Source organism: Diorhabda carinulata, chromosome 10 (assembly GCF_026250575.1).
Source record: "Diorhabda carinulata isolate Delta chromosome 10, icDioCari1.1, whole genome shotgun sequence".
NCBI classification, from domain to species: domain Eukaryota; kingdom Metazoa; phylum Arthropoda; class Insecta; order Coleoptera; family Chrysomelidae; genus Diorhabda; species Diorhabda carinulata.
The window spans coordinates 14600469-14623478 of record NC_079469.1 but is presented as its reverse complement, the minus strand read 5'-3'; the positions used below and the strand labels follow the sequence as shown (position 1 = coordinate 14623478).

Below are 23010 nucleotides of genomic sequence, written 5' to 3'. Positions count from 1 at the left end.
TTTAAAAACGATTCCAAATTAATTGAAGACACTGTACGATATACAACAAGCACAAAAAAATTAAATTCTCATTGAGGAATTGATTCTAATTGATTTCAATTAGGGACCCTGTATCCTATTAATGGGGCTAAAAAAATGATTTTTGTCTAAGAAAGTTTCCTAATGATTCAGAATAAACTTAAAACACTGTATACTATCTGTAACGATCGAAAAAATTTGATTATCACTATCTAATTGATTACAAACTAATTAGAAACACTTTATACTATCTGGATAGTGGGAAAAATTCAAAATTTCTCGAAAAACTTTAATGCAAAAAGCAAAATTTATTCAATTATAATTAAGATATTTCGAAATTAGTTTCAAAAAATACAATCTTGATTAAGAAAGTTTTTTTTTTAATTGTGAAAACGATCCGATAAAATTTTGTTTATTATATGTACGAGGGTGTGTTATAAAGTAAAATATAGTTTGTATGGGTACTAGTCAATTGCGCTTACTTTTGTAGACTTACGGGTGGATGATTGTTACGTACGAGGGTCTTAAAACACGACGTTCTGTCATCCAGTAAAGTGTTCAGACGCTAGTCAATTACGCCTATTTATGAAGACGATTTGGTTGAGTATGATTTATATACGAGGGTATGTAGATTAATAATAGTTTTTAACATAAAAAAAACCAAATGGTAACTGTATTTCGTAAAATTTCGTTTATTACCGTAAGACAGAAATTTTATGGAAAAAAATTTTCGTCGGCCACTAAAGAGGCTACGTACGAACACTAGTCAATCGCGCCTACTTTCGAATACTGCAAATAGAACTAGATTTAATTGAAATACACTGAGAAAACTGAAGCGACGAAATCTAAAAAGCATTTCGTTACCAAAAACATATAAATTACACCGAGAAAATAAACTCGAATCGGTATACTGAGAAAAATATAGAATAAATGATTGGATTTTTTGTAAATTATTCAAAACGGCGGACTCTTGAGACTTGTTAACATATTTATCTCGCAATCCATCGACAAAGCAGGTTGACGATATTTGTTGATAAAATTATTCCTTTGTTATAATCAGACGTTTTTTTTATCAATTATTGAGCAATTTTTAATTTCGAGTGTTTTTTTCTAGGACGGTATATAAAGATAGATAATATTCAATGAAATATTAGTTATCCTCGTCGATTCCTACTTAGTTTTCTTGTCTTGAACTGATCGTGATCGGTAGATAGAAAAATTTAGTGGTAAGTACAAGTTAATACGATTTTATATCTACAGGGTGTATCAATATTTAATTTTTTTTTTTTTATATATAGATATCGACGTAATGTTGAAAATATTCGTTTCCTTGTTGCTTTCGAGCAGCGTCTTTGGCGAAACCATAGATAAACTACACCCGCTTTCCATCGAATTCATCGACGCGATAAACAGACAACAGAATACGTGGAAAGCGGGGAAAAATTTCGACGAAAATACTCCGATGAGCGAAATTAAAAAATTAACGGGTAGTTTGAAATCGAACTTCAAATTACCAATCAAACACCATAAAACCGATGTGGAAATACCGGATTCGTTCGATTCCGCCGAGCAGTGGCCCCAATGCAAAGACGTCATCGGTACAATAACCGACCAATCGGCTTGCGGTTCTTGTTGGGTGAGTATTCTATTTTTATAGTCCGTTCATACGTTTATTTTTTCATGACTATATGGTTTTATTCAAATTTTATAGTCCATTCATCAGGTATCTTTCGAATTTTCTATAGTCCGTTCGATATGTTATATATGTTATTCATTCTGATCCAGTTTCTTATTTATTTTTCATAGTCCTTTCACACGTTTATTTTTTCTTATAATAATCGTGTTTTTATTAAATTTTTATAGTCCTTTTTTTATAGATATGAATCGTATGTTTCTAAACATTTTTTATAGTCCGTTCGTACTTATGTGTTTTTCATTCTCTTCCACTGTTTTATTCATATTCCATAGTCGTTGAGTTTTTATATATATTTTATAGTCCATTCGTACTCATATCTATTATGTATAGTCCGTTCATACGTATTTTTTTTTTAATTTTGATCGAAGATTTTAATTTTGTTTATTTTTTAAAGTCCGTTGGTACGTATATGTTTTTCATATTTATCAAGTTTTCCATCAATTTTTCATAGTTCGTTCGAACGTGTAATTTTTTCATATTAATAGTTTTTCATTGATAATTTATAGTCCTTACGTACATATAATTTTTTCATTCCAATCAAATTTTATAGTCCGTTCGAACGTAGATCTTTTCATAAATATTATTTAGTCCGTTCATACAAATATGCTTTATATGAATTTAGTCATTTTTTCAATTTTTTATAGTCCATTCGTACGTATATTCTTTTCCATTCTAATCGACTTTTTATTCAAATTTTATAGTCCGTTCATATAAATATGCTTTATATGAATTTAGTCATTTTTTCAATTTTTTATAGTCCATTCGTACGTATATTCTTTTCCATTCTAATCGACTTTTTATTCAAATTTTATAGTCCGTTCATACAAATATGTTTTATATGAATTTAGTAATTTTTTCAATTTCTTATAGTCCATTCGTACGTATATTCTTTTCCATTCTAATCGAGTTTTTATTCAAATTTTATAGTCCGTTCATATAAATATGCTTTATATGAATTTAGTCATTTTTTCAATTTTTTATAGTCCATTCGTACGTATATTCTTTTCCATTCTAATCGACTTTTTATTCAAATTTTATAGTCCGTTCATACAAATATGTTTTATATGAATTTAGTAATTTTTTCAATTTCTTATAGTCCATTCGTACGTATATTCTTTTCAATTCTAATCGACTTTTTATTCAAATTTCATAGTCCGTTCATACAAATATGCTTTATATGAATTTAGTAATTTTTTCAATTTCTTATAGTCCATTCGTACGTATATTCTTTTCAATTCTAATCGACTTTTTATTCAAATTTCATAGTCCGTTCATACAAATATGCTTTATATGAATTTAGTCATTTTTTCAATTTTTTATAGTCCATTCGTACGTATATTCTTTTCCATTCTAATCGACTTTTTATTCAAATTTCATAGTCCGTTCATACAAATATGCTTTATATGAATTTAGTAATTTTTTCAATTTCTTATATTCCATTCGTACGTATATTCTTTTCAATTCTAATCGACTTTTTATTCAAATTTCATAGTCCGTTCATACAAATATGCTTTATATGAATTTAGTAATTTTTTCAATTTCTTATAGTCCATTCGTACGTATATTCTTTTCAATTCTAATCGACTTTTTATTCAAATTTCATAGTCCGTTCATACAAATATGCTTTATATGAATTTAGTAATTTTTTCAATTTCTTATAGTCCATTCGTACGTATATTCTTTTCAATTCTAATCGACTTTTTATTCAAATTTCATAGTCCGTTCATACAAATATGCTTTATATGAATTTAGTAATTTTTTCAATTTCTTATAGTCCATTCGTACGTATATTCTTTTCCATTCTAATCGACTTTTTACTCAAATTTTATAGTCCGTTCTTACAAATATGCTTTATATGAATTTAGTAATTTTTTCAATTTTTTATAGTCCGTTCGTACGTATACATTTCAATTCTAATACTTTACAGATTGTCCTATACTGTGTATGTTACAGGCAGTAGCCGCAGCTTCCGCTATGAGCGACAGGCGTTGTATTAAATCCAACGGGGAACTAAAAGTGCCGGTATCATCCCAGGACTTATTGGGGTGTTGCAGTTACTGCGGTTTCGGTTGCAAGGGCGGTTACCCTTACATGGCTTGGTTGTATTGGAAGGCGGAAGGTATAGTTACTGGAGGGCTTTACAATACCACCGACGGATGTAAATCGTATTCGATGTTGCCGTGCGAACATCACACCGTCGTCGGTCCCAGACCGCAATGTACCGATTACGATTTCAGTACACCGTCTTGTAACAAACGATGTGACAACAGCGCCTTGGTATATAATGACGAGCTCACTTTCGGCGATGGTTTTCCGTACACTTTAAACAACGCCGAAGATATACAGAGAGAAATTTTGGAAAACGGTCCTGTCGAAGCTACCTTTAACGTTTACGAAGATTTTCTGTCGTACAAATCAGGTATAGTCCATTCGAACGCAAATCTATAATTTTATTTATGTCGCATGCCGAGTATTCTATTTATATTTTTTATAGTCCGTTCATTTATCATTGTTATTGTCAATTGTTCCAAATTTTTATAGTCCGTTCGTACATGAATTTTTCAAAATTTTAACGGATAACTCATCCTTTTTCTATAGTCCATTCTTACGTTCATTTATTTCTATTATCCTCAACTTTTTCAAATTGTTATAGTCCGTTCGTACGTGCATTCTTTCATTGTTTTATCGAACATTTTGATCATTTTTTATAGTCCGTTCATTTATCATTGTTATTGTCAATTGTTCCAAATTTTTATAGTCCGTTCGTACATGAATTTTTCAAAATTTTAACGGATAACTCATCCTTTTTCTATAGTCCATTCGTACGTTCATTTATTTCTATTATCCTCAACTTTTTCAAATTGTTATAGTCCGTTCGTACGTGCATTCTTTCATTGTTTTATCGAACGTTTTGATCATTTTTTATAGTCCGTTCATTTATCATTGTTATTGTCAATTGTTCCAAATTTTTATAGTCCATTCGTACATGAATTTTTGACCATTAGTACGTGAATTTTTCATTATTATATAAAATATTTTAATTAGTTTTTATAGTCCGTTCATATGTATATCCGTTATCGTTATTATCTAATAATTTATTTGTAAGTTATAGTCCGTTCGTACGTCGATTTATCTCAGGATTATTTGTTGTCAGGTGTATACAGTTATACCATGGGTAGTTTGATTGGAGGACACGCCGTAAGGATAGTGGGATGGGGTGTCGAAAACGACCTACCCTATTGGAAGGTGGCGAATTCATGGAATTACGATTGGGGCGAAGAGGGTTACTTCAGGATCGTTAGGGGTAGAAACGAAGTGGATTTCGAAAGTGATATCAACGCCGGTCTAGCGAAAATTTAAATTTTATTAACCAATAATTAAAATCAAAATTATTTTCATGGTAAACGAAATACCAAAATTAAAAAATCGAAAATTCGAAAATATTTTTCAAAACGAAATATATTATATATAATTAATTTTTTTTTTAATTTTCATTTTGTACCACCCCGTATAACTGTTCGTAGTATTCGGCGACGTTTTCTTTGTGTTCTTTGGTGATCAAATGAAGACGAATTTCGTGCAGAAAATTTAAAGTCGTTTTGCACAGAAAACATTCCGTTTCCGATACGGGGGTCATTCTGGAAAAACAAAAATATCATTGAATTCGATATTTATTGGTAATTATTTACAAAAATTCTAAAAATTCGATCGAAATTTACGAATCAATAATAACATACCCTGTATACTTGTTGTAAAGATGAAAAAAATTCGATTTCCATTAAGAAATGTTTAAAAATGTTTTCAAATTAATTGGTGACCCTGTATACTTGTTGTAAGGATGAAAAAAATCGATTTCCATTAAGAAATGTTTAAAAATGTTTTCAAATTAATTGGTGACCCTGTATACTTGTTATAAGGATGAAAAAAAATCGATTTTCATTAAGAAATGTTTGAAAATGTTTTGAAATTAATTGGAGACCCTGTATACTTGTTGTAAGGATGAAAAAAATTCGTTTTTCTTTGAAGTAAGTTTGTAAATAATTCCGAATTAATTATAGACACTGTATGATAACCAAAGTTCTCAAAAATATGGATTTCTATGGAAAAATGTTTCTAATTAGTTCCAATTAATTGGAGACACTGTATACTATCTAAAAAGTGAAAAAAACTGGATTTTCACCAAAAAAATGTCCCCAATCGAAACCAAGCTGATTATAGACTGTATAATATACAGAGTACTCAAAAAAAATTGTTAGTTAAAATATTTTCGAATAAAAAATTTAAAATTAATCCAAATTGATTACAGACACCGTATTCTTTCTAGAGAGTGGGAAAAAATTGAATTTTGATTAAAAAAATGTCCCCAATCGAATCCAAGCTGATTATAGACACTGTATAATATACAGAGTGCTCAAAAAAAATTGTTAGTTAAAATATTTGCGAATAAAAAATTTAAAATGAATCCAAATTGATTACAGACACCGTATTCTTTCTAGAGAGTGGATAAAAATTGAATTTTGATTGAAAGCATGTCCCCAATCGAATCCAAGCTGATTATAGACACTGCATAATATACAGAGGGCTCAAAAAATTCTCAAATTTGACAAATAAATGAAGTTGAAAAAAATCCCGTTTTCATAAAAAATAAAAAAGAGAAAACTCACCTCCTAGCCATAGATTCCAAATTATCCAAATTCTTACTAACGTCCGCATCGTATTCCCCCGTATTATTCAATTTAACGAACCACAAAAGGGGCCAAACGTCGTCGTTTTCGTTGGTGATGTTCGGCTTCAGTACCGTACTTTTGAAATCATTTTTACCCCATACGTTCCCGTATTTCACCATGGTACGTTCGATGGGTTTCCGATCGGCGTATATCAAACTTGAACAAAAAAAAACCACAAAACAAAATGGCTACCGGAAACGATCATTTTCGTCGTCGTTTTACTCACTTGATCAGATCGGTTTTGAGGATTTTCTGTATTGTGAGCATCTCTCCTTGGGAGGAGATTCTATTGGAGATCTCAGACATTAATCTGATGCCTTGGTTCATCGAAAATCTCACTTTGTTAATCTATAATCGATTAGATAGAGGTATATCGATTGGTACCATCCGAATCGATTCGTCTAAACAATCGATACGGAAAAGACGGAGAATCGAGGTTAGGACGAGAAAGTAATTTCGAGGATTTCGCGAAAGCTTTTGACGAGGTTTATAATCGAGTTAATCGATTAGATTGACTTGAATCGATTGGTAAGAGTCGAATCGACTCATGGAGGCTTGAACAAAAGTGGGTATATCGATAGAGAAATCTTTCGACGCCTAACCTCAAAATTTCCAAAATAAACTAATTAAAAACGGTTTTTCTCGTAATTTTGGCGCCAAAGTCACTTCATATCGAGTGCTACTGAACAAATTAGGTCCAAATGTAATCGATTTTTATCGTGAATGCGGACAAAATTACTTCATTTCGACACCTAACCTCAAAATTGTTTGTAAAACATCAAAATTTCCGACGAAACGTGTTTTATTGCAATTTTTGCGCCAAAATCATTTCGTTTTGTGTTTTAACCTCAATATTCGTTCTAAAACTCGAAATTTCGAATCAAACTGAAATAAAAAAACGAATTTTTATTAAATTTCGCTGTAAAACACCAAAATTTTCGATAAAATCTCAAGGAAAAACGGTTTTTATTGTAGTTTTGGCGCCAAAATCATTTAATAAAACATTTAACAAAAACTAACCATATTAATTTCGTCTTCGTTCAATTCCGTATCGAGATTCAACGTCAAATCGTGCGCCGAATAAAGGGGTTTATTCGTAAAACGATCGCAACCCAAACCGCACAAAACGGCCGCCACCCTTCTACCGTCTTCCGTCAATTTCGCCTCCATCGTCGGACAAAACAACAGAGCCATCAACATCGGCAGACCCGGTATATTCGGCATCAAAGTCGTCTGTCTCAATCTCAATTTTTCCCCGTTCACCGTCTGCGACACGTAACCCGCCACCAACAACCTACAAACAAACAAACAAACAAACAAAACAAACGTCAATCGTCAACGGAAATTTCGCCCCCTCGGTAACTTTCTCGCGGTACCTCGTATGATATTCCTGCGGTTCGCTGTCCAAGAGAACGGTATTCACCGAAGTACCGTCGATATCGATGGTCTTGTTCTCCGAACTCCCGATGCAACCGTACATCTTCATTTCCAAAGGACTGTAAGGTCCTTTGAGGGTTATCGTCTTGAAATTCCTGCAGTGACCGTCGGGCGTTTCGAAATCCTCGTAATTTTCGATTTTGTCGAAGGCCAATCGGACCGCCTCCTTGCTCGGATTCTCCGATTGACATACTTGGAGACGTTTCTCGTGATCGGCCTAAAAAAATTATTAGAAAATTTAAGAAAATAATCGATTCGAATAGGAAGTTTACGAAAACAATCGATTCGAATCGAAAATTCAACAAAAAGAATCGATTCGAATCGAAAATTCAACAAAAATAATCGATTAGAATCGATAAATTACGAAGGTAATCGATTCGAATCGAAGATTCAACAAAAAGAATCGATTAGAATCGAAAATTCAACGGAAATAATCGATTCCAATCGATAAATTATGAAGGTAATCGATTCGAATCGAAAATTTAACGAAAAGAATCGATTTGAATCGAAAATTTAACGGAGAGAATCGTATCGAAAGTTTACAATAAAATCCGATCGATTTAAAGGATTACTCACCTTGGAGAGGAAACTTTCCGATGCCGGTTCGGCGTACCCGCGATCGATCATCAGCTGATTAATGGATTTAACGTTATTAACTTTGGGATCGTGCCTATATAAATCCAAATGGACGACGTCGTTCACCACCGAATAGACCTGAAATAAAAATCGTTCAATTCGATAAAAAATCGATTATATCGTAGAAAAATCGACAGAATCGAAGATAATGGATGGGATCGAAAAAAAGTGGACCAAATATTAATCGATATAAATCGAAAGTAAACCAATCGAATCGTATGAAAAATTGATCGAATTGAAAAAAAATCAATCAAATAGTATCAAGCATAAAAATCGATTCAGATATTAATCGAGTAGAACAAAAAATGATAAAACCGACAAAAATCGATCGAATCGATGGAAAAAATTGGTGACACCGAATCTAAAATCAACTGAACCGAACAAAAATCGATGCAACCGACAAAAAATCGTTGAAACCGAATCTAAAATCAATTGAACCGAACAAAAATCGATGCAACCGACAAAAAATTGGTAAAATCGACAAAAAATCGTTGAAACCGACAAAAATCGATCAAATCGATGGAAAAAATTGATGAAATCGGATCAAAAATCAAATGAAACGATGAAAAATCGATGCAACCGACAAAAAATTGTTGCAATCGACAAAAATCGATCGAATCGATGGAAAAAATTTGAGAAACCGAAACAAAAATTAATCGAATCGAACAAAAATCAATGAAACCGACAAAAAATCAGTAAAATCGACAAAAAATTGTTGAAACCGACAAAAATCAATCAAATCGATGGAAAAAATTGATGAAATCGGATCAAAAATCAAATGAAACGATGAAAAATCGATGCAACCGACAAAAAATTGTTGCAATCGACAAAAATCTATCGAATCGATGGAAAAAATTTGAGAAACCGAAACAAAAATTAATCGAATCGAACAAAAATCAATGAAACCGACAAAAAATCAGTAAAATCGACAAAAATCGATCAAATCGATGGAAAAAATTGGTGAGACCGAATCTAAAATCAATCGAACCGAACAAAAATCGATGCAACCGACAAAAAATCGGTAAAATCGACAAAAAATCGTCGAAACCGACAAAAATCGATCGAATCGATGGAAAAAAGTGGTGACACCGAATCTAAAATCAATTGAACCGAACAAAAATCGATGCAACCGACAAAAAATTGGTGAAATCGACTAAAAATCGTTAAAATCGACAAAAATAGATCGAATCGATGGAAAATATTGAAGAAATCGAATCCAAAATAAAAAGAATCGAACAATAATCGACAAAAAATCGTTGAAACTGGCAAAAATCAATCGAATCGATGGAAAAAAATCGATTAAATAGACCTAACCAAAAAAATCGATTTAAATATTAATAGAGTAGAAGAAAAATAGATAAAACCTACGAAAAATCAGTAAAATCGACCGAATCGATGGGAAAAATCGATCAAATCGAATCAAATATCAATCGAGTAGATCGGTAAAATCGACAAAAAATCGTTGAAACCGTTAGAATCGTTTTTTTTTTTTTTTTTCGCCGCTCACCTGTCCGTAAAGTAAAATATTACAAGTCTGCTCCTTCCAATAGCGGTTACTCTCCTCCGACCACACCCCCTTCGGATTAGTCTTCTTCGCCGGTTGTATACCCCTCAAGACGCACTCGACGCCCAACGGCGCCGTATCGCATTCCGCCCTATTCGGTAATAAATAAACGTCTTTCACCTTAACCTGTTGGATGTCACCGTAATCGATGAAAATCACCTAAAAAAAAAACCAAAACAAAACGAAACGAAAATCGATTTTTCAATATAATCGATTATAATTTCACTCACGTGTACGAAATTCGATACGATCGATAAAACTCGACATCTGTAAAACAAATTATCTTCGAAATAACGCGCCGCGTATATTTTGCCGATTTTCAAAGTACCCCCCGTAGCGACGACGGAATGCAAAACAGTTTTGTTCAATATCTCCTCCAATTTCGCCTGGTATATTTCGCTTTCGATGTGATTCACCCAAAAATGGCCGGCGTCGACGTGCTGGAGAAAAAAAAAAAAAAAAAGAAAATTCGTAACAATCATTAAACGCTCCCCGAAAAACAACAAACTCACTTCGGTTATTTTGATGACGATCCATTGGACGTCGAGAGCCGGAATCGGCGAATAGGCGTCCACTGTAAAACAATTACGATCGTCAGACGTGGCAACGGCGGCGTTGGGGGCATCTTCTAATCTTTGCAAAGTGGTTTTTCTTTTGAAACCGTTACTTTCCGCCCACGACCAGGCGTCGTTTACGCTGATAAAAGGAAATAAATAAACGCGACCTCGACATTTTTTTTTATAAATTCGTTTATACCAGGACGGATCAATTAGTTTGTAATTTTACCGGCTTTTGAACGTCGAAACTTATATTGACGTCCCTGGACAGCTATATAAGGATACCATTATTGACTCGCCCTCGTATAATTAGTCGAAATCGAATAAGATGTTATTAAAATTATTGCAACACTTTAAAGTGAAAATAAAACGAAAATAAAGTGCAGTTAAATGAAGTGCGTTGCACTAAAGCGAAAATAAAGAGCGTTGCAATAAAATGAAGTGAAGTAAAGCTCCGCATTAAGGACAATACAAAGAAAAATAAAGTGAAAAATTAAAGTAAATGACGGAAAATAAAGTGAAAAGGTGCGAATTGAAACAAAGTGAACAAGTATCAAGTGAAGGGGTAAGAAACCAAGTGAAAAAGTGTAAAGTTAAGAAAAATAAAGTGAAAAAGTGCGAGGTGCCTGAAAATAAAGTGAAAATGACTGAAGTGGATAAAAATAAGGTGAAAAGTGTGGAATGAAGAGGCAAGAAAAAGAGTGATGAAAAACAAAATGAAAAAGTGCGAAGTTAAGAAAATTAAAGTGAAAAGTGTGAAGTCAAGAGGCAAGAAACAAAGTGAAAAGTGTGAAGTTAAAACTGTAAATAAAGTAAAAACGTGCGGTCACCTGAAAAATAAAGTGAAAATGAGCAAAGTGGATAAAAATAAAGAGAAAAATAAAAGTGAAGAGAATTGAAGTGAAAAATAGTATGAATTAAAGAAAAACAAAGTGAAAAGGTTTTGAGTGACTAAAAATAAAGTGCAAAAGTACGAAGTAAAGAAAAATAGAGTAAAAAAGTGGGAAGTAAAGAAAAATAGGGTGAAAAGTGCAAAGTATAGAAAAATAAAGTGAAAAAATGGAAAGTGAAGAAAAATAAGGTGGAAAGGTTTCGATTGACTAAAAATTCAAGTGAAAATGTGCGAAGTAAAGAAAAATTAAAGTGAAAAAGTGCAAGGTAAAGAAAAATAAAGTGGAAATGACTGGAGTGGATAAAAATAAAATGAAAAAGTGGGAAGTAAAGAAAGAAAAATAGAGTGAAAAATTGCGAAGTAAAGAAAAATAAAGTGAAAATGACTGGAGTGGATAAAAATAGAATAGTGGAAAGTAAAGAAAGAAAAATAAAGTGAAAAATTGCGAAGTAAAGGAAAATGAAGTGAAAAAGTGCGAAGTAAAGAAAAATAAAATGAAAAAGTGCGATGTAAAGAAAAATAAAGTGAAAATGACTGGAGTGGATAAAAATAAAATGAAAAAGTGGGAAGTAAAGAAAGAAAAATAAAGTGAAAAAGTGAGAAGTAAAGGAAAAAAAAGTGAAAAAGTGCGAAGTAAAGAAAAATAAAAGTGAAAAGTTCGAAGTAAAGAAAAATAAAGTGAAAAAGTGCGAAGTAAAGAAAAATAAAATGAAAAATTGCGAAGTAAAGAAAAATAAAGTGAAAATGACTGGAGTGGATAAAAATAAAATAGTGGAAAGTAAAGAAAGAAAAATAAAGTGAAAAATTGCGAAGTAAAGAAAAATGAAGTGAAAAAGTGCGTAGTAAAGGAAAATAAAATGAAAAAGTGCGATGTAAAGAAAAATAAAGTGAAAATGACTGGAGTGGATAAAAATAAAATGAAAAAGTGGGAAGTAAAGAAAGAAAAATAAAGTGAAAAAGTGAGAAGTAAAGGAAAAAAAAGTGAAAAAGTGCGAAGTAAAGAAAAATAAAAGTGAAAAGTTCGAAGTAAAGAAAAATAAAGTGAAAAAGTGCGAGGTGCCTGAAAATAAAGTGAAAATGACTGAAGTGGATAAAAATAAGGTGAAAAGTGTGGAATGAAGAGGCAAGAAAAAGAGTGATGAAAAACAAAATGAAAAAGTGCGAAGTTAAGAAAATTAAAGTGAAAAGTGTGAAGTCAAGAGGCAAGAAACAAAGTGAAAAGTGTGAAGTTAAAACTGTAAATAAAGTAAAAACGTGCGGTCACCTGAAAAATAAAGTGAAAATGAGCAAAGTGGATAAAAATAAAGAGAAAAATAAAAGTGGAGAGAATTGAAGTGAAAAATAGTATGAATTAAAGAAAAACAAAGTGAAAAGGTTTCGAGTGACTAAAAATAAAGTGCAAAAGTACGAAGTAAAGAAAAATAGAGTAAAAAAGTGGGAAGTAAAGAAAAATAGGGTGAAAAGTGCAAAGTATAGAAAAATAAAGTGAAAAAATGGAAAGTGAAGAAAAATAAGGTGGAAAGGTTTCGATTGACTAAAAATTCAAGTGAAAATGTGCGAAGTAAAGAAAAATTAAAGTGAAAAAGTGCAAGGTAAAGAAAAATAAAGTGGAAATGACTGGAGTGGATAAAAATAAAATGAAAAAGTGGGAAGTAAAGAAAGAAAAATAGAGTGAAAAATTGCGAAGTAAAGAAAAATAAAGTGAAAATGACTGGAGTGGATAAAAATAGAATAGTGGAAAGTAAAGAAAGAAAAATAAAGTGAAAAATTGCGAAGTAAAGGAAAATGAAGTGAAAAAGTGCGAAGTAAAGAAAAATAAAGTGAAAAAGTGCGAAGTAAAGAAAAATAAAATGAAAAAGTGCGATGTAAAGAAAAATAAAGTGAAAATGACTGGAGTGGATAAAAATAAAATGAAAAAGTGGGAAGTAAAGAAAGAAAAATAAAGTGAAAAAGTGAGAAGTAAAGGAAAAAAAAGTGAAAAAGTGCGAAGTAAAGAAAAATAAAAGTGAAAAGTTCGAAGTAAAGAAAAATAAAGTGAAAAAGTGCGAAGTAAAGAAAAATAAAATGAAAAATTGCGAAGTAAAGAAAAATAAAGTGAAAATGACTGGAGTGGATAAAAATAAAATAGTGGAAAGTAAAGAAAGAAAAATAAAGTGAAAAATTGCGAAGTAAAGAAAAATGAAGTGAAAAAGTGCGAAGTAAAGAAAAATAAAATGAAAAAGTGCGATGTAAAGAAAAATAAAGTGAAAATGACTGGAGTGGATAAAAATAAAATGAAAAAGTGGGAAGTAAAGAAAGAAAAATAAAGTGAAAAAGTGAGAAGTAAAGGAAAAAAAAGTGAAAAAGTGCGAAGTAAAGAAAAATAAAAGTGAAAAGTTCGAAGTAAAGAAAAATAAAGTGAAAAAGTGCGAAGTAAAGAAAAATAAAATGAAAAATTGCGAAGTAAAGAAAAATAAAGTGAAAATGACTGGAGTGGATAAAAATAAAATAGTGGAAAGTAAAGAAAGAAAAATAAAGTGAAAAATTGCGAAGTGAAGAAAAATGAAGTGAAAAAGTGCGTAGTAAAGGAAAATAAAATGAAAAAGTGCGATGTAAAGAAAAATAAAGTGAAAATGACTGGAGTGGATAAAAATAAAATGAAAAAGTGGGAAGTAAAGAAAGAAAAATAAAGTGAAAAAGTGAGAAGTAAAGGAAAAAATAGTGAAAAAGTGCGAATTAAAGAAAAATAAAAGTGAAAAGTTCGAAGTAAAGAAAAATAAAGTGAAAAAGTGCGAAGTAAAGGAAAATAAAATGAAAAATTGCGAAGTAAAGAAAAATAAAGTGAAAATGACTGGAGTGGATAAAAATAAAATAGTGGAAAGTAAAGAAAGAAAAATAAAGTGAAAAATTGCGAAGTAAAGGAAAATGAAGTGAAAAAGTGCGAAGTAAAGAAAAATAAAGTGAAAAAGTGCGAAGTAAAGAAAAATAAAATGAAAAAGTGCGATGTAAAGAAAAATAAAGTGAAAATGACTGGAGTGGATAAAAATAAAATGAAAAAGTGGGAAGTAAAGAAAGAAAAATAAAGTGAAAAAGTGAGAAGTAAAGGAAAAAATAGTGAAAAAGTGCGAATTAAAGAAAAATTAAGTGAAAATGACTGGAGTGAAAAAAAATAAAATGAAAAAGTGGGAAGTAAAGAAAGAAAAATAAAGTGAAAAAGTGAGAAGTAAAGGAAAAAATAGTGAAAAAGTGCGAATTAAAGAAAAATTAAGTGAAAATGACTGGAGTGAAAAAAATAAAATGAAAAAGTGGGAAGTAAAGAAAGAAAAATAAAGTGAAAAAGTGAGAAGTAAAGGAAAAAATAGTGAAAAAGTGCGAATTAAAGAAAAATGAAAGTGAAAAGTTCGAAGTAAAGAAAAATAGAATGAAAAAGTGCGAAGTAAAGAAAAATAAAGTGAAAAAATGGAAAGTGAAGAAAAATAAGGTGGAAAGGTTTCGATTGACTAAAAATTCAAGTGAAAAAGTGCGAAGTAAAGAAAAATTAAAGGGAAAAGTGCAAAGTAAAGAAAAATAAAGTGAAAAAATGCGGATTGAAGAAAAATAAAAAAATTAAACGAACAAATTCGACTTACTTCAACAAATTCAATTTGAAATGATACTGCAACTGCCTCTTCCTGACCGCCTCGTAAACCTCCTTCGGTATACGACCCGGTATCGTATCCGTCAACATCTGTCGACCGTTTATCGAAACAGAAATTTGTTCTACGACGTTCTTGTTATTGTAACATTTGAATTCGACGTAAATTTTCGAACTACCGTCGAATCCAACCGACATATTCGATTCGGTTTCCTTTTCGTTTCGAAACAATTTCTTTATATCTCTTATATAGAGGGGACCCGGTTGACCGGGATCCATGCCGGACAGATAAACCGTCCGAAGCGGATTACGACCGCCGACCGTTTTCACCGCCTCCTTTTCCTCCGACGATCCTCCCTCGCCGGCGGTATTCGGTTCCTTCACGTAGAAATTCGGATAGAAAGCGCCGGCGGTGATGATCTGCGAATCGAAAACGAAAAAAAAAAAAAAAAATTATAGAGAAACGTCAAATTTGACGGTTCGAATGACGTACTTTCAGTATCAGTGGTTTTTCGTCGTGTCTCAATTGGATCTGCCTGTCGATTTGTCGTATATTGAGAAAATCGAGTCTCTGTTTGATTTCGTTGACCAACATGTGCCATTCCCTGAGGCCTTTGAGGCTGACGAGGTTCATGGCGCACCAACGGTTCTCTTTTTGTATACTTTCGAAGTGGTTGTCTCGTTTGTAGGCCTGCCAAACCTGCGGGAGGGGGGACACAGTGAAAGCAATTCGATCGATTCCGTCCGATTCGGTTGATTTTCGAACTCACCTGGTATAGATTGAGCAGGGCGATGAGATCGCTGAAGGAACCGTCGGCCCAGAGCAGTAGTTTCCTGTAGGCGTTGAATCGCTGTTGGAACGGTATGGAAAAGATGTTTTGTATCGAACAACCGGCGGCTGTAATAGGAAAAACGATATTGGAAAGTAGAGTAGTTCGAATGTACCGCGTATTTTTCGCGTTTCTGTGAAGTTACGTCGCTGTTCGATTATCCAGTCTGCAGACGTTTTTTTTTTTCGAGTATCGATTCGATTTTGTTCGTTTTGATCGCTTCAGTACGAGATTCTTCTAATTATTTCACGTTACTTCGTTTCAGTACACTTTTCTTTCGTTTTTTTCTACTTTCATTACATTTTTCTTTGTTCTTCTGCATTTTTTTTTTATTTCTTTTCAATCTTCTTCCATTTTTCTTCATTTAAAATTCATTTTCTCTACATTTTTTTCACTCCTTTTGGTTTTTCTTCACTTCATTCCGCTTTTCTTCAGTTTAGTTCACGATTTTTTAAATTTTCCTCGATTCTATTCAATTTCCTTCCAATTTTCTTCGCTTCAAATTACTTTTATCCGCGAGGGTTCACTTTTCATCGTTACACTACACTTTTTTCGCTTTTCTTTTAGTTTTTTTGTCTCCAATTCACATTTTCTTAGATGCACTATTTTATTCTTCACTTTTTCCACTTTTCTCCATTTCTTCATTTCCAATATACTTCTCTTCGCTTTTCCTCCAATGTTTCCCTTCCAATTTATTTTTTCCTCGCTGGACTACTTTTTTCTTCACTTCAATACACTTTTCTTCGCTTTTTTTAGTTTTCTTCACTTCATATCAATTTTCTTTCAATTTTTTCCCTCCAACTCACTTTCTCATCGCTGCACTACTTTTTTCTTCAAGACTTTTGGCTTTTCTTCACTTCAATACACTTTTCTTCTTTCCACTTGCCACTTCTCTACTTCTTCTCGCTTTTCTCTCATTTTTCTACACTTGAGTTCACTTTTCTTCCTTTCTTTTGGCTTTTCTTTCAATTTTTTTACCTCCAATTTACTTTTTCTTCACTAATTTTGACTTTTCTCCAATACAGTACACTTTTCTTCGTTCCACTACCATTTTCTTTACTTCTTTTCGCTTTTCTCTTAATTTTCTGATTTAAATTCACTTTTCTCCTTTCGAATTTACTTTTCTCCACTTTTTTTCGTTTCTCGTTCAATTCTCTTAGCTACAATTCACTTTTCTTCACTACTATTAGCTTTGCTTCACTTAATTCCACTTTTCTTCAAATTTTCTTCGTTGCTCTAGTTTTTTCTGTTCTTCTTTTGGCCGTATTTCATTTCACTTCATTTATTTCACCCTTCTTTAGCCACTTTCTTTAATTTTCCTTCTATTCATTTCACTTTTATTGATTTCAATTCATATTTTTTTCACTTTATTCCTCTTTTATTCACTTCAGATAATATTTTTCACTTCATTTTACTTTTCTCCATTTTATTTTACTGTTCTCCAATTCATTTCACTTTTATTCACTTCGGTTCATATTTTTTTACTTTTATTCACTTCAGTTCATATTTTTGCACTTTATTCCACTTTTATTCACTTCAGTTCACAGTTTTCACTTTATTTTACATTTCTTTGACCAATTTCTCCACTTTATTTTACTGTTCTCCAATTCATTTCACTTTTATTCACTTCGGTTCATATTTTTTCACTTTTATTCACTTCAGTTCATATTTTTGCACTTTATTCCACTTTTATTCACTTCAGTTCACAGTTTTTACTTTATTTTACATTTCTTTGACCAATTTCTCCACTTTATTTTACTGTTCTCCAATTCATTTCACTTTTATTCACTTCGGTTCATATTTTTTCACTTTTATTCACTTCAGTTCATATTTTTGCACTTTATTCCACTTTTATTCACTTCAGTTCACAGTTTTTACTTTATTTTACATTTCTTTGACCAATTTCTCCACTTTATTTTACTGTTCTCCAATTCATTTCACTTTTATTCACTTCGGTTCATATTTTTTCACTTTTATTCACTTCAGTTCATATCTTTTCACTTTATTCCACTTTTATTCACTTCAGTTCACAGTTTTTACTTTATTTTACATTTCTTTGACCAATTTCTCCACTTTATTTTACTGTTCTCCAATTCATTTCACTTTTATTCACTTCGGTTCATATTTTTTCACTTTTATTCACTTCAGTTCATATTTTTGCACTTTATTCCACTTTTATTCACTTCAGTTCACAGTTTTTACTTTATTTTACATTTCTTTGACCAATTTCTCCACTTTATTTTACTGTTCTCCAATTCATTTCACTTTTATTCACTTCGGTTCATATTTTTTCACTTTTATTCACTTCAGTTCATATCTTTTCACTTTATTCCACTTTTATTCACTTCAGTTCACAGTTTTTACTTTATTTTACATTTCTTTGACCAATTTCTCCATATTATTTCACTGTTCTTCAATTAATTTCACATTTATTCACTTCAGTTCATATTTTTTCACTTTTATTCAGATAAGTTAATATTTTTCACTTTATTTCACTTCTCAGTTTCTCCACATTATTTCACTGTTTTTGAATTTATTTCATTTTATTCACTTCAGTTCATATTTTTTCACTTTATTCCACTTTTATTCACATCAGTTCATATTTTTCACTTTATTTCACATTTCTTCGATCAATTTCTCCACTTTGTTTCACTGCTTTCCAATTTATTCCACTTTTATTCACTTCAGTTCAAATCTTTTCACTTTATTCCACTTCTTCTACCAACTTCACTGTTATCCACCAAGTTTTTTCACTTCATTATGCTTTTCTTCACTTATTTTCACTTCAGTATAATTTTTTTTCACTTCATTCGACTTTTATTCACTTTCTATCAATCTAGTTCACATTTAATTCATTTTAACTGTCGTTTACTTCACTTTATTTCACTTTATACGTTGTTAAGACGTTCCGGAAACTGTGAAAATGCAAGAAATCGAAATATCAGACACTCACCCATTATTATGGTCTCGTCTAGACAACTAAACAGATAACCGAGTACTATGAGTTTCGATAAATGTATATCGATGGGGAGGGACGCCATAACCGTACCCAAAAACGTGACATCCCCATCGGAACCAGTATATTTTCCATTACAAGTCGGTAATAAACCCCCGCTCTGAAAGAAAAAGCGAAAAAAAAATCAAAATCGACGTTAACGACGAAAAAATTCGAAAATTTACCTCCTTCAAACTGAGAATCGTCATTTTGATGTTCTTTAGATTGGGGGGATTCAGGGACAACGCTAAAATTTGTTGGGGGGTGTCGTTTAGGTTTAGCATTTTAGCTTGAAGTACAACCCTTTCGAGAGGGGCTCGCAATATCTCCGGGATACTTTTCGATGGCATTTTGATCTGAAATATCGATAAAATGACTGGTGAATCGATTTTTCGGAGTTAAGGGGGGGAGGGGATTTCGCTTACGTTGTAAAAACTGCTGGGTACTAAACGGTAAACTCTACCGTTGCCTATTCTACCGACTCTACCGGCCCTTTGGTCGCAACTTACGTGCGACGCCCATTCGAGTTTGAGACTCGAATATTTCGTTATCGGATCGACGGTCATTACTTTCGTCATACAGAAATCGATTACTGGAATTAGACGAATCGATTTTTAGATATTTCGATTATGAAAAAAAAAATGTGTGGTTTTGATTATATCGTGTTTCTATCGAGACTCGTATTAGATTCGAGGAATATTAGAAAAATCGTTTTTTTTTGGTTTGATTTTGATAATTTGGTTGTTTTACAGGGTGAGGCTTCGTAAAATAACGTTTAATACTTGTATTCATTCATTTGACTAACCCTGTATCAGATTTGAGAGATATTATGAAAAAGTTTTAAAAATTCGATTGTTTTTCTATGGTTCTGATAATTATTGTGAAAGTACAGATAAAATCCTTCATTTTACAGGGTGATGCATCGAAAAATAACGTTGAATAATTGTATTTATTCATTTGACTCGCCCTGTATTAGTTTTACGAAATGTTATGAAAATATTTGATAAAATCGATTGAAATTTTGAAAATTTTTGTAAAAGTATGACTGAAATCGATGATTTTACAGGGTGAATCGTTAAAAATCAAAGAGAATCTTTTTTTCATTTTGACTCTCCCTGTATTACATTGTAGGAATATTTGAAAAATCATTTTTTTGATTTGAATTTCGACAATTTTTGTAAAAGTATGACTGCAATCGATCATTTTACAGGGTGAATCGTTAAAAATCAAAGAGAATCTTTTTTTCATTTTGACTCTCCCTGTATTACATTGTAGGAATATTTGAAAAATCATTTTTTTGATTTGAATTTCGACAATTTTTGTAAAAGTATGACTGCAATCGATCATTTTACAGGGTGAATCGTTAAAAATCAAAGAGAATCTTTTTTTCATTTTGACTCTCCCTGTATTACATTGTAGGAATATTTGAAAAATCATTTTTTTGATTTGAATTTCGACAATTTTTGTAAAAGTATGACTGCAATCGATCATTTTACAGGATAAATCGTTAAAAATCAGCGAGAATTTCTTTTCATTTTGGCTCACCCCGTATTAGATATAAGAAATATTCGAAAAAAATCGAGTTTTCGATAATTACTGAATTCATGACTTCAAATTTTGTATACGTATATTATTATACAGGATGTTGATTTTGTACAAAGATTTTCGATTATTATAACTTCTTAAACACCCTGTATAACACATTAAAAATTCACATTGTATAGTATGGCGATAATTGCATACGAACAAACATAGAAACAGTCAAAACTTTTTTTGTTTCTAAATGGCAAAAACTCAAAGTTAACTGATACAGGGTGGCTCATTATTACTATATTGGCCATCCTGTATAGTATAACGATTATTACAAACATATTCAGAACGGTAAAATCCAACCATAAACTCATACAGGGCGATTTTTTAGCTACTAAATAGCAAAAATTAATAATAAACTGGTACAGGGTGGCTCATTTTTAATATATTGGCCCACCTTGTATAGTATAACGATAATAACACACAAATGCATTCAAAAATTGTAAAAACTCGCTTTAAACTTATACAGGGTGATTTTTTTGGTACTAAATAATAAAAACTCAGTAAACTAATACAGGGTGGCTTAATATTACTAAATTGGATAGAAAACTATAGAAATTCGCTATAAAAATTTATACAGGGTGGTTCATTATTACTATAATGGGTCAACTTATACAGTATAGCGATTATTACACTGAAAACGGGTAAAAACTCACCGTAATAAGAATCCGGGACTGTAATGGAACTTTCCGCTATATTTGTGGACAGAATAATCTTCCTGAACCCGGGTTTGGCTGGCAAAAACGCCTTAGTCAATTCATCGTTGGGCAAAGAAGAATGTAACGGTATCAAATCCCATCTAATAGGCATGGCAACTTTCCCATCTTTCACCATATCGTCGTAATACTGCCTCAACAATTTATCAGCTTCCTCTATTTCGTGAATACCCGGCAAAAATACCAAAACGCTCCCGATTATCGGTTCATTGGTTACTGGATCCACCGCGTCCAGTTTATCGATAATAGCTACAAGAAAAGTGAAAACTTTCCATAAACTTTCCGAGATTTCCGGTTTATCGATTTCAAAATAGGGAATCTGCAAAAAATACTGTTAGCCCTACGAAATTTTTGTTATTTCGGCGCCCTAACCGTTGTACGGGTGGATTCGAAAGCCGTTTGAAGCGATTCCAAATAGAACGTTGTTTTCGTGTAGGTATTTTGCTTGGTAACGTAAATAATCGGCGCCGGAACCGCTTCTCCTTCTATATAAGAGCGGAAATAATAAGCAAAATCCTCAGCTTCGATGGTAGCCGACATTAAAATCACCTAAAACGGAAAATTAGCTCCCCAACGGTAAGATATCAATATTTACCTTCGTCCTAGGGGAATTGGTGAACAAAAACCTCCGTATAATCAACAATAAGAAATCCAATTCTTGATTCCTTTCATGGATCTCGTCTATGACAATATGAGTGTATTGATGCAATGATTTCGCTTGTATTATCTTCTGTAATAACACTCCGGTCGTCATGTATGTTAAAATACACTCCGGGGATGTTCTTTTCTCCAAACCGACCTGGTAACCGCAAACCGTCCCCAACGACCAACCACGTTCTTCACAAACTCGCTTAGTGACGTTAATAGTCGCTATTCGCCTCGGTTGGGTAACTGCTATGTTACAATACTCGTTTCTCTCCCTGTATTCATCTAATATATATTGCGGTACTTGAGTAGTTTTACCGCACCCTGTAGGACCTTGTATCACCAAAACGTTGTTAATTTCCGAAATATGAAGGATCTGGATTAATAAAAAAGGTGAACAGCCTGGAGATTTATGAAATGGTAAAAACTCACCTTTTCACGGAAAGAATCGATCGGTAATTCTTTTTTTAGGAAGGATTTGTTGAAATTGTAGTGCGTGTAAATGTTTAAAGGATTGTTTTTGTAATCAATACCGTCTATTCCTTCAACATCGGACATTGTATCTGGTAGCTAGGCGAGAAAAATAATATTTCTAATGTAAAATAAAGTTTTTGTTATACTTACCGGGTTAACAGTCATACCGGCGTATGCCTGCATTTCGTCGGTAACGAATTTTTGTTCGTAATTTTCGCAATCGGCTTCGTCTTCTTCGTCTTCATCGCTCGTACTAAATTCATCGTGTATATATGGTGCAACGGCTCCGTTAACTTGACCGGTCGGAACTACCGGTTTTCGTTTAAAATCCGCTAGTAGTTTATTCATTATAGTCGTTTTAATATAAAATCCGATGTGGTAAAAAAAAATACAATAACAAATTTTATTATAAAAAAAAGTGATGTAGTATCATAATTACACGAATAAACGTGTCGTAACTAAACAATAATATCCTACATATCACGTATCAACACTTGTTTACTTAAAAACAACAATATTCTTAATAATATGAAAACACCAAACTAATCACCTCAATTTGAATGTTTAGTATAAAGAATAAAATTATTGACAAATGACAAATGACAGGTATCAGGCTTGTT

The 23010-nt window shown here is 32.0% G+C and overlaps 2 protein-coding genes across 2 annotated transcripts; one reads left to right on the top strand and one right to left on the bottom strand.

Annotated features, from left to right (window-relative positions):
- Window positions 1-1072: 1072 nt before the first annotated feature.
- LOC130899078 (cathepsin B-like) lies at window positions 1073-5124 on the top strand. Its single transcript, XM_057808820.1, has 4 exons — window positions 1073-1244; window positions 1317-1654; window positions 3668-4133; window positions 4869-5124. Exons 2-4 carry the CDS (start codon window positions 1328-1330, stop codon window positions 5072-5074), a joined length of 999 nt encoding a protein of 332 aa, XP_057664803.1. The 5' UTR covers window positions 1073-1244; window positions 1317-1327; the 3' UTR covers window positions 5075-5124.
- Window positions 5061-22993, bottom strand: LOC130899073 (probable ATP-dependent RNA helicase spindle-E). The gene is made up of 20 exons (XM_057808816.1): window positions 22541-22993; window positions 22349-22486; window positions 21867-22292; window positions 21644-21820; window positions 21212-21590; window positions 19391-19557; window positions 19151-19321; window positions 18924-19086; window positions 15911-16038; window positions 15634-15840; window positions 15136-15560; window positions 10591-10774; window positions 10309-10518; window positions 10022-10237; window positions 8455-8592; window positions 7818-8095; window positions 7462-7735; window positions 6668-6789; window positions 6379-6597; window positions 5061-5352 (listed from the first exon to the last, which is right to left on the bottom strand). The coding sequence occupies exons 1-20, from the start codon at window positions 22736-22738 to the stop codon at window positions 5199-5201; spliced, it is 4374 nt and encodes a 1457-aa protein (XP_057664799.1). The 5' UTR covers window positions 22739-22993; the 3' UTR covers window positions 5061-5198.
- Window positions 22994-23010: the final 17 nt, after the last annotated feature.